Here is a 12,279-nt window from a genome sequence, read left to right on the forward strand (position 1 = left end):
CCCAGCAGCAATGCCAACACTGGCCCAGGGTTGGGAGGGGTGCCAGCTGCCTGAACGGGAGGGGACCCCAACCCAGCAGGTTCAAAAGCAGAGCGCCTCCTGCCAAAATGGGGCTGGAATCACCTAGAACCAGAAGGAGCTGAGCCTTAGGGGCAGGAGAGGCATGTGAGGCGTGGACACATACATGCATGCCAACAGCACCCCTGCCCGTAAGTTTCTGTAGGTGACTTGCCCTGTCTGGACCAGAGGGGAAACGTTCAAGAAAGCCCAGATTCAGAAGCACTGAAGGTGACACCCTCCTGCATCCCACATCCCCGTCAGCTCCTGTTGAAGGCAGCAATATCCTGCCCCCAGCTCCCCTCCCGCAGGGTTCCCTCTCCAAACAAGCTAATTACTCTCACTGCTCCCCGGGGACTGCACCACCCGTTTTCATTTGAAGCGGAAGACAAATTTACTTAAAAGCCAGAAGCAGCCGGAGCCATAGCAGCTTGGGGACCCCAATAAGAGCCTCCCACCCAGCACAGCCCAACTGCCACATACCATTTGCAAAGCACTCAGTGGGGTATCGCTGGGAGCGGGGACATTCTTCCTCCGTATCCTGCCACTCACCACTATGGCATGGTACCCACCCAGCCCCGGCATTCTGGCATGGATGGTGGGTTGAACAGGACCCCTGCACCCACCCACAGCCCCTGCCCCATGGAAAGGGGCTCCTCTCCCCCTTTGCTCCCAGGGAAGCCACTTGCAACAGCCCCAGAATTTCACTTGCTCAGCAATAACCACCTTCAGGGCTCTGCAACCTTAGTGAATTCTTTTGATTCTCTACCCCAAGCCAGAGCTCCTCACCATGGCATCAGCCCACCCAGTTCAGCCTCCCTGGCAAGGGACAGCAGGGAGATTTGTTTCACTAGAGGCTCATTCATCTGCAGCATGATTAAAGCCTAGGGCTGGGATCCATTCCGGCAGCAGGAGAGTGATTTGCCAGCAGATGGATTTATCATCTCCCAAGCACAGCAATTTGGCTTAAACAAAACCAAACCACTTCTCCTAATGAAAACATCACTAATGAGTAGAGCCAGAAAGCAAGGTGGGGGCAGCTCCACTAATGGGGTCTCTCCTGTCCTTCAGGACTGAGGTGACCCACTGATGCCCTGGTGGTGAGGAGTGCAGCTCAGCTCCAGCTGGGACATATAGACCCAATATAGTCCAGAGGGAAACAGAGTTTGCTCCAGAGACCAAACCTCCTCCTGTCTGGGCTCCCAAAGCTCTAGGGGCAACTGGTTCCAGCACAGCACACAGTACAAGAGCAGCACCACTGAGTCCAGGCACCTCCAGCCGCAACACGGCCAACGGTGGGGAAAAACTCTGCCTGTGATGAAAGAGCCCATGCATGGCCAGCCCCATGCAGCAGGAGCTGTACCCCTTGGACAAAATTGCAACAGCCTGTGAATTATGCTTCAGCATCTGCAGAAATCAGTTGTATAACTGCCCCACCCAAACCCACAAACTTCTTGTCAATTAATCCCGTGCCACCAATTCCCTGTGGACTCTGACCTGCCTTTGCTTGCAGGGATGCAGCAGTGGCTGCCAAAACCTCAACTCCAGCCTTTCCAACTGCAAAATCCAACCTGTCCATGGGCAGTGGTACCCAGCAGTATGACCCACATGCTCCTTGCCCCATGTGAGGCTTTTCCCTGGCACAGGTTTGGAGTAGCATCCCCTCCATCTCAGCCTCTGGTCAGGGAGGGCCACAACACCCTGTCAGAGGGAATTCATCAGCATCAAAGAGCTGCAGACAAGCCAGGACAGCAAAGAGGGAAGAGGGTACAGATGCCAGAAGGCGGAAGACAGCAGACAGAGATGAGGAAGAGTTAGGCAACAGTCCCATCACCCCAGGAAGGTGCAGCAGTCAATGAGGGCAAGGCGCTTTGGCATGAAGAGGACCCATGGGAGCCCTCTGCCCTGGCACACGAGTGGAAGATCCTAACCCCACAGTACCCCACTCTGACAGAGGACTTCCTGGGAGCTTGGGGACCTGGCTTGAGGGTCAGCCCAGCTTCCAGCCCAGCCTCACCATCAGGCTGCAGGAGCAGAAGTGGCAAGTGGAAAGGGGGTCGTGTGGGGCAACAGCGGCAGTGCAGAGGAGGCAGATTAACAGGGGAGCAGGGGTATGGGCAACACTCTCAGTTCCCATGGGCTGGAACCCCAGGGGAAGGACACCAGTGTGTGCCACCCCTCCTGGGGGCTGCTTCTAGGAGGAGAGGACAACCGATGCCTGACACAGAGCAGAGGGATGCAGGCAGCTGTCTCCGATAGACCCATGAGGGTAGGGCTGTGCAGCCAGTGGTGTTCCTGTGCTTCTCCAGGAAGCAACTGGGCAAGAGAAGGAGCTTTATTCTGGGCATGGGTGAAGTTGTCTTGGGCACAGTCCTCATTCCAGTCCCTCTCCCTGGGATCCACCCCAGCACACAGGCACACCGTACAACCTGCCATGCACACTTGAAGATGGGCTCCTGGCCAGCCCCTGCCTGCCTTATGCCCTTGCTCCCACCCAATGGCCTTGTCACTCCATCCTCCAGTTGCAGATCCCAGTGTTTCCCCCTACACACACTATTATTTGGGACAGGCTAGCACTGACACCTCCTCCACACCCTGGGAAATAAATTATCCCCCTCACAGATGGAAGTCCTACGCTATGGCAAGCTGGTGGAGATGTTCCCCCCACCCAGCTGATCACAGGCTGTGAGCAGCCACGATGGAGCTGCTGGGTTTGCCGGCAGCAGAACAAGTCCCTGGCGCAGCCCTAGATCTGCCCATCACCTGGGACCTGCCTGCGGCAGATGCGTTGCCAGGGCGCGGCTCCCCGGCTTTATCCCGTGGCAAGGACCAGAACTCTACTCCCACTGTGCTTCCAACAACCCGACTGGCCCATCCTCCCTTTGGTGTGTCTATGGGAGACAGCTCAGCCCCATCTCTCCTTTCTTACTGCCATGGGGAGAAATGCCTCTGAAACACTCTCCCTCCAGGTAGGGAGGAGAGCTCAGTCAGATGCTGTGCTGCCACTACACTGGTACCTAAGGCTTTCATCTCCCAGAGCGGGTTGCTAAAAGTGCTAAGAGGTGGGGAGTCCCCATCCATCAGCCGTGCTTCCAGAAACAGGAGGATCCCAAAGCTCTGCAGATGATCACTATAGCAATTGCTCAACCTTGCAAATGCTGCGGCTGCCTTTGAGGTGGAGCAAAGTGGTTGTTCAAGTCCCCACATCATGACAACAGAAGGGAGAAAGCAGGGGGGAGAAAGCAGGGGTGAAAAGAGATCCTGCTAACCCTTTTCTGGGAACCCAACAGCCCTGGAGGTGAATCCCTTATCTTTCTGAAAGGCAGTTAGGGGGTTTGCCCCAGCCCAAAGAGCCCAGGTATTGACCCCATGCTGACATATGCTGTCCCACTCACAGGACACAGCACGACTGGGATGAGCTTGTCTTGTGGGGTATGATGGGGTCCCAGGGCATCCACCCCTGCTCCCCATCTATGGCTGGGGCAGCCTTGCTGTCCGCACATCCCTGTAGTGTCAGGCAGGAGCAAAACCCTTCTCCAAGCCCACTCACCTCTCACATTGCCAGCATTTGGGGCCAGGGATGTGGTACCCATGCTTCTTGGGACAAAGCGGCACTGGACTCCCATTTCTTCTGCACGGAGGGCCATGGCCAGAGCAGTCCTGAGACACTGGCTCTGGGCTCTGCTTGCACACTAATCACTTATGTCATTAGAGGCTGAAGGAATAATGTAATTTATGGATGGCTTTTATTTCTCACTAGCGTCATCTAAATATCCCAGAAATGGACCAGTTTAATTTCCTAGTGGCGTAACCTAAACATTTCTCTCCTTAATACCCAGGTGGGAGCCCAGTCACAGACTCAGCAGCCAGGCATGGCTGCTGCCTGCCTTTGCCCCACACCGCCACACCTGGGCCAGCACAGGCAAGGCCCTTTCTAGCTCACCCCAGCGCAGCCAGCCCGTGTTCCCCTGGCACAGGAAGCAGTGCTGTTCTCCCTGCTGGTCACACACAGGCAGTTCTCATTCACTCGGGCCTCTCACACACACATCCACGTGCCCGCACAGCCGGGGCAGCTGGGCACTGCTGGAGATGCCGCAGGGAGGGGAGGCTGTCACTGTACCCTCATTTTCAACAGTTTTTTAAATTTAAAAATGAGTGTGCTGTTGGGTTCAGTGTGGAGGGTTTCTCTCCTGAGTGTGGCTGGGGGTCCTGCTTCCCATTAGCCCCTCTCCTTCTTTTCAAAGCAAGTGTTGCAAGCCCTACTACGCACTGGGCATGCACAGATGGGAATCACATTGCCTTCACTCCTGTTTTTGGGCAGTGATGGGAGGGAGCAGGACTGACTGCTGTCCCTATGCACAGCAGCAATTGCTGGAACTGCTGTGGGGCTGTCACATCACCTGACACCAAATCATCTCTCGGTTAACAGCTCTTGTATGGAAGATGTTCTCTAGACCCAGACACACCCTGATGGATGGGGGTCTCCAAAGCTGCAGAAACGCACCAAACTGCTTATACTTGTCCCCAAGCAGAGCTGTGCTACCAAACAGCAGGTGCCAGCAGGGACACTCCCATTTGCAGGGAGAGACTAAGCCCACACCGGCACTGCCAGTTTCAAGTCAGGGTTTCACTATGGTCCCATGGTGGTCCAGACTCCTCATTGCATCCACAGGGTACCAGGAGAGCCTAGGCCAGATAGAAGGCAGGGGCTCAAGCTAGTAAACCCTCCCTCTCCTGCCTGTATCACTTCCACACTTTCTGTGAGAAAGATAACTTTCTCTCCACTGGGAAGAATGGCTTCAGCACATTCAGCCAATGCAGAGGAAATCAGTGCCACTGGGACCAGCTCCCTCTCCTCCCTGGTGTTACTGTAGGCTCTGCCCTGGCAGGTCATGACCTGACAGCAATGGCAAATGAGTGACATGCCCTGTTGGGGCCTGTTTCCCACTCCGGGAAATGGGGCAAATATTTCCAGCCTTGTTCCCCAGAGACTTCCCTGCAGCCCCATTCCTGTGGACAGGGGCTTGTGCAGTGGCACAGCTCCCCTCCACCCAGGCTCCTGCTGCACAACTGGTTCAGAGGTAAGTCCAGGTATAAAAGGTCTCAGTCTCTCTGAGACTGGAATTTATTTTTAACTTTGATTTAATTTAAATCCATATGGACATTTAAAGTTACTGGAGAAACCAAAAGTTGTGTGTGGGTTCCAATTTCCTACACAGCTCAAAAATATCCTCTTTGAAGCACGTTTGGGCAGACAGTAAGCAGTGTTTTCCATGTGTGGGGCTGCTCCACCTATTCGAAATTCCAGAGCAAAGCCTGAAATTCACTCCAGACTGTGGCAGGAAAAGCATCACCAGGAGTCAGAGGAGCTGCCTGTGCACACATCACAGTGCCTGCGGAATGAGGGCACCCAACCCCACTGGTTATGGACAGGTTCAGCTCCATGATGGGTCCTGGGAGGCAGGTGGGAACTGCTGCCCCACTGCACAGCTGCTGCAACAGGGGCCCTGACTGGGGACCGGATTTGGCCTGATCCATGGAGAGCACATGGGGAAGGAGGGATGTTGCCAGCTCCAGCCCAGCTGCTTCACTATCAGACAGTGGGGGATAAAGTGTGATGGGTGGACAGATGTGTGGGATGTGGGATGCCCAGCAACTCTATGGGACAGAGGATAGAGGGGAATGCAATAGCATCACAGACAGGTCATCTTTGTCCTCCCCATCCTGCAGCCAACCCCATCCAGGGCTGGAATATCTCTGGAGATACTCTAGGGAACACTAGGTGATGGGTGAGGACACCAGGCTCTGTGGTGCTGCTGGGGTTTTCTGAGCAGAGTGAGTCTCTCCAATCTTGGGGAACCTACTGCTGGGGTGCTGCTGTGCCACCTCAGGGAGGGTGGCCCAAGACATGGCGGAGAGAGCCAAACGCCAGACACTGGTGTCCCGAGGGGCTTGGGAGTAACAGTGATACTGAGGGAGCATGAGCTTGGGGGCAGCCAAAAGCGATCCAGGCATCCTACCCCCCGGCCGGGGCCTTTTCCTTGCCTCGGGACAACCGCTGACCGGCTGGGACCAACCCTACCGCCCCCGGAGCACCCCCCTCCGAGGCCGGGACTGTCACCCTGCTCCAGCGCGGGGTCGCGGCCATTCCCCTTCTCCCCGAGCAAGGCGTGAGGCGAAGCGGAGCGGGCAGGGACCGGGGCTCAGCGGGGCTGGAAGCAGGTGCCCGGGGCCGCCCCGCGCCGTGGTCCCAGTGGCTGCTGCACCTTCCCCGGCGGCGGCACTCACCCGTCAGCTGGTCGTAGGAGCCGTCCAGGTCGCGAGAGTCGGACAGGCTCTCCTTCCTGCCCTTGCTCCGCATCTTCCCGCCCCGCCGAGCGGCGGGGGGAACGGCGACGGGGCGCACGGGCTGCGCCGGCGGGCAGGGGCTGCCCGCGGCCGCCGCCTCCCCCCGCCCCGCCGCCCGCGCCGCTCAGCGCGGCCGCGGCAAGGGGCCGGCGGTGCCGGGGAGCTCGGCGCGGCTCGGCACGGCTCGGCACGGCAGCAGGAGCGCGCAGCCGCCCCGGTCCCCGCCGCCGCCGGGGCTGGGCACGGCCGCCCCCTCCCTCCCGTCCTTCCCCGCCTCCTCCCGGGAGCCGTCAGCCCGGCACTGCCGCCTCGGGGAAACTGAGGCACGGACGGGGGGCGGAGAGCGGGAGCGCTCCCGTGAGGAGGCAGGGAGAGAGCTGCTCCGGGCTGCACCGAGGTGCGGGCTCCGGCGGTTCGGGAGAGCCCCGGGAGTCAGGGACCGCGCAGGGACAGAAAAGGAGATAGAGATGAAGAAGGCGTGGGGCAGGAGGGGCGCAGACCCCCACAGCCCACTGCGGGGGATTAAGGGACCCCTGAGCCTTGTGTGTCGGTGTCCATGTACCACGGCTGCGCCCTGGGACCCACAGGAAGGGGAGATCCCAGTCCCACCCAGCTGCTGCATCCCCGCCTCGGGGGAGAAGATGAATGTAAAATCAGTCCGAGACGGAGGGAATGGGAAGGGGTCAAGAGATGCAGAAGAGGCTTGAGGAGGGCGGCCAGGTCCCACTCCCTGCAGCCAAGTGCAGAAGCAGGTCCCACTGCCGCCCCCCACGCCGAGCACGGCTTTCCAGCGGGTTGGAGTCTTTAGCAGGATTTTACCCCATCTCCTGCAGCCCCAGGGAAAGGGTGAAGCAGCAACACGCTTGAAGAGGCTTCCAGAGGCACGGTGCTGCCAAGAGAGGAGCTCACAGCCCACCGGTACATCTGGCACTGGGAACTTGATGTCCCGCTGCTGCCCCTGGTTATTTGTTGCCATCTGTGCAGGATGCCATCCCGGGGGATGCAGACTGTGCTGGAGAGTCCCTGCCATGGACAAAGCCAGGGGCTTTTGTTATGCCACTGCCCGAGCACTGACTGCACCATGACATTGGTCCTGGGCACATTTCAGGGGCTGCCCAGCTCCCAGCGCTTCCCAGCACTTCCTCCCTTCATTCTTTGATCCATGCAGAGAGACGGGGGGAACAGGAGCTGCGGGAGGAGGCAAAGCATCCCGTCCCGATCCCTGCGCCCAGCCCAGCCCACAGGAGCTGCAGGGCAGAAGGGAATCCGGAGCAGCAAGGAGGGAGGGCCATGCTCACGAGGCAGCGTGTTGTCAGCGTGCTTTGGTGTCAAGCCATGAAAGAAGCCGCCTTAGCAAGGCAGCGATGCTTAGCAACTGCCTGGATCTAAAAATAAGAGCCATTTAGCGAGGAAAACGCAGCGGAGAAATGCTTGGAGAACTAAACACATTCCCCCAGCCCTCCCTGTGGCCCGGCCATTGCACAGAGCCTGCATGCACTGACTGGCTGAAGAAAAACTCCTGGGATAGCTCTAGCGGTGCCTGCTCTGCTTAGCCTGACAAGCAAAGCTGGAGCCTGACCAGCCCTCGATTCACCTGTGCTTCTGGGCTTGTCCATCCTGCTGCTCCTTGGCCTCCTCACCCTCCTTCCTTCAGCCTCTCCACCACATCCTCAGCCACATCGTGGTGGCTCTTGGGGACCAGAAGTGTCCCAGGGAAGTAGCGTGGGGGGCAAAGGGAGGGTGGGCTGTGTGATCCATGCCCAAGCTCATCCACCCTGTCTTCTGCTTTCTGCAGGTCCATCCTGCTGTGGACGTGGCAAACCCAGCAGAGCTGCACGGGGAAGTTTTCACCTTCTGCCATCCCTGGTCCATTGGGAGGCAAACATGGCTATTTTTATCCCAGCTAAGTGCTCCTGTTCCTGCAGGCAAGCAAAAGATGCTTTGCCAGGCTGGGGAGAGGGGGAAAGTTGGGCAGTTTGGTGGGTACCACAGGGTAGGATGGGGCAGCCCCAGGGCCAGGCTGACACAGACTTCCTCCCCACAGTGTAGAAAAAGGGGGACACAACTCACTTGCTCACTGATTACGGCTCCTTTCCTTAGCAAACACAAGAGCTGGGCATTCTGCCAGGATTCATAGCTTTTGAGCCTTTCTCTTCTTGGGGAAAAACACAACATCCTCCTCTAAATGTTCCTCTGGGCACTGGAAGCTAGGGGTCTGCAGGATGCCAGGGTAGAAGAAGCCCTTTCTGATGCAGGAATGGGTCTGGTCTCTACCCTCTCGTCCAGACCCAGACAGGGGTCCTGCTGTGGGTGCACTGTGTGAAGAGACACCTTGGTAAACATGTCTGGCCAGGGATGGGCACGGCAACAAAGTCACCCCGGAGTGCTGAGCATCTTTTGCAGCACATCTCACTGTGACATGCAGCAGATACAAAAAGGCTGGGCCAGGCTGAGGGAAATCACCTAAGTAGCATCCAAGGCTTTAATCAAAGTGTGCCTTGCACAGTCCTGCTGCTGCTGGCCTCATCCACCACAAAAGCAATCAGCAGGTCCAGGGCAGGCAGGAGCCATCTGAAGGCAGGGCTGGTGGTCTGCACTGCTGCAGATGACACTGGATTAACTGTTTTCAGAGGATGGGAAGAGCTCTGCTGGCTCCTGAGAGCCCAGATCCCAGTTACAAGGGGTAACCAGGAGGGAGGGCCATGCCCTAGACGGCCAAGACACGGCACAGGTTCACAGGCACAGCTAACCATGAAACCCACATTCTGACGCCCAGGGCAGGGAAGTGTGGAGGGCTGGCAGGTGGATGGATCCAGCCTGCTGGGACAGACAGGGGTCCTGTAGAAACACCCTGGCCTCAAACTCACCTCTGGGACAGCAGCAGAGAGACATGAGAGAAACAGGGCCATGTAAACCATCCCCAGAGCTTGGCATGGCCAGCAGTGGGGTGCAGTGGGGATGGAGAACAGGGAGACAGGTGGGAAATGCAAGGAGGGAGGCAAGGTAGGGGCACAAATGGTGGTGCCCCCTGAGGTGCACCTCAGGCTATCTGTCTCTCAGAGGCAGGGTGTCACCAGGACTGTCCATGCACCCTCATCATGATGGAATTCACCCATTTGCTGGGGCATGAGGCATGTTTCCTAAGTGGCCTATCTGTCACCCTGTTCGCAGCAGTGCTTTGGTAAGGGACATCTGCATGGGATTAATGCTGCTCGCTGGGCAGCAGAGCTGCAGCTAGGAATGGCTCTGAGTCAGGGAGAGAGGGGCAGGGCAATTCTGTCCGGGGGCCTTGCTTGTCCTCATCTAAGTGTGCGGCCAGTGCAGCCTTGTCACAAGTAGCTGGGGAAGGGGACAGGTTTGGGGATGCTCCAGTGTTGTCTGGGGCACTGGATGCAGAGCCTGGCTGCAGGCAGAGCAGTGCCAGCCTGCCACCAGCTTCGTCCAGACCCAGGCTGGACTGAGCTGAGCCCACTCACAAACACCCCTGCTCAAGGACACTCACCTGCAATTACGGGGCTGATCCCTTCAGCTCATCCATGCCTCCAGCTCCCTGCTGGGATTCCCTGGCTTTGGGGACACATGCCCCCACACACCCTGCAGAGCCCTGCTGAAAACGCCAGGCTCAACACAAAACCCAAGGCAGTCCCAAACTACTTCCATCCACAGAAGCACGACCCTGGAGAGGAAGCAGGAGTGCTGGGGTCCGCACCCCACCGGGCTGGGGTACAGGAATGTAGGGACCTCTCCCCCAAGCCCTCTGCTCTTTGCAAATAGCCTGCTGCTGGTGTTATAGAGGGACAGGGAGAAGGAAAGGCATAATTTAACACTTCATTAGGTAACCACAAGGCATTGATCTGCCCTACCAGCCCGTGCGTTCTCTAATTGCATATCTCCATTCTTATTAGTTCTATCGGAAAAGCAGAGAGCAGGACTCGGGAGTCTGATCCTATCTTTAGGAAATTTCAAACAGAGATGTAATTGCTGAGTGCTTTAAATCATGGTGCTTTATCCACTGTTAACAGTATTTTAAAGCCACGGTCATCAATAGCAGTCCTCGGGATGTGCTCCCAGCAGATGCCATTAATCCTATTTTGGCTGCGGTCACCTGGTGCCTCTGGGCTCAGATTTACACTCGGAGGCAAGGGACAGCTCTGCTTCCCCAGCAGAGAGAGCTCCCAGGCAGCTTCTGGGCTGGGACATGGGGCTCAGCACCCAGGCACTGGTTCTAGGGGCAGAGGGCAGAAACAGGAGCCCCTTAAACCAGCTCCACCCCTTGCAAACATGCTAGCAAACAGCCACCTTAGATGGAGATGAGCAACTTGACACCAGGGGCTATTCCCCTGCCAGGGCCCACGCAGCCCCCCCAGTCTGGAGCAGGGATATTCATGGCCACACAAGTGTCTGAGGAGGGCTCCAGGCAGGGCAAATAGCCTCACTCAGGAATAAACCACAATATTTACTACATCTGCAAAGGAAATGGATCTGGGTGGCACGAGACCAAGACAAGCCCCTTGGCCTCTGCAGAGAGACAAGTCTGGGGTCTCTGGTGTCCTGGGGACTGGGGGAGCAGCTACGGCAGAGCAGCAGGTCCTGGGGAGGTGATGCCTGAGGGAGACATCACCCAGGACATACACAGGGCAAAGCTGCTCCCATCTCCATTAACTCACCCTGCAGAGATACAAGAGCAGATGGGACCCACTGTGAGATTCAAACCTGTGGGGAATTTCAGGTGCTGGAAATCTTGTGAGGCCAGAGGAGGAACAGATTATGCTGCAAGCTGCTGGGAGAGCCTTGCAAGCAGGAATGCTGCAGGAGGAGGAAGGGAACCTCCTCTGTCAAATGCAAACCAGCAGGTGCGAGAAATCTGGCTGTGCAGGAGGGAGAAAAAACTTTGCATCGCACTCTGTATCCTCGAAAGCCAGTCACCTGCCTCTGCCAATGCCTCCAGCAAGGAGGGATTCCCCAGCACAGCCCCACTGCTGGGTGGGCAGTGTGGGGCTCTGTGCCCACCCAGAATGTTTCTTTGCCACTTCTACATAACAGATGCAAAATCTGTGTGAAGAAAAACCTTGGTTTAGGGAGCTGAGACTGAATTGGAGCATTCCTCGGCTCAGGATGTACCTCTAGTCTCATGAGCCCTCTCAGCATTACAAAACATGTCATGTTTGTGTGCTCAGTGCCTGTGGGCTCAGCTTTAATTTAAAGAGGAACCAGATACTATTTCCAACCTTCACTTGTGCCGTGCTGGATGCCACACCAGGGGCTCTTTCAGCATCTCAGGTCTGCTATGAAAACAGGTGTGCATCTCTGTCATGAGCCCACACTGCGGACACACGTCCTGCTCTGCCAGGGCCCTGGGCCCAAGCTCGCCTCCATGTGAGGGGATGTCCCTGCTGTGACTGTGGTCTCAGCACTCTGCTGCCCATCCCATTCCATTCCATCCTATCCCATCCCACCAGCCTGGCAATGGTCGCAGCAGAGGGGTCAAAAGCGGGGCATGGGGCCAGGGTGCCACAGATGGATTCTGCTGGAGCATCACTTGCTGTAGGGCTGGGAGAACAACCAGATCGGAGCTGCTGAACAGCCACAGGTCATAAAAGCATCCTTGCCCCTGGATACTGCCAGGAGGGCCCAGGTTGAACTCTGGAGCAGGGGAGCTCCAGCTAATTAGTCATTAGTTGCTTCAGAGGGGAAACGAGCCAACCCAACCTCTGTATGTAGTGACCTGTGGGCCTTGGGACACAGCCAGGCTGCACATCACTGAGAAATGACTGAGGGTTCATCTCCCACAGCAGAGCTGTAGAAGCAGCCCAGCACAGCGGGTGTCCACCTCCCCAGCCCCTTCCTGCCCCCACGGGACTCCTGGGAGCTCCC

The 12,279-nt window shown here is 57.3% G+C and overlaps 1 protein-coding gene across 2 annotated transcripts in view; it reads right to left on the reverse strand.

Annotated features, from left to right (window-relative positions):
• KCNIP2 (potassium voltage-gated channel interacting protein 2) overlaps nt 1-6,465 on the reverse strand; it is a 45,326-nt gene extending 38,861 nt beyond the window's left edge. For both annotated transcript variants that reach the window (XM_017804160.1, XM_017804157.1), the window contains exon 1: nt 6,346-6,465. In XM_017804160.1, coding sequence (XP_017659649.1) covers nt 6,346-6,418 — 73 coding nt within the window. In that variant the 5' untranslated portion in view covers nt 6,419-6,465. The remainder of the gene's footprint in view (nt 1-6,345) is intronic.
• Between the last annotated feature and the right edge of the window lie 5,814 nt (nt 6,466-12,279).

This window comes from Lepidothrix coronata, unplaced genomic scaffold, assembly GCF_001604755.1.
Source record: "Lepidothrix coronata isolate B3197 unplaced genomic scaffold, Lepidothrix_coronata-1.0 Scaffold8, whole genome shotgun sequence".
NCBI classification, from domain to species: domain Eukaryota; kingdom Metazoa; phylum Chordata; class Aves; order Passeriformes; family Pipridae; genus Lepidothrix; species Lepidothrix coronata.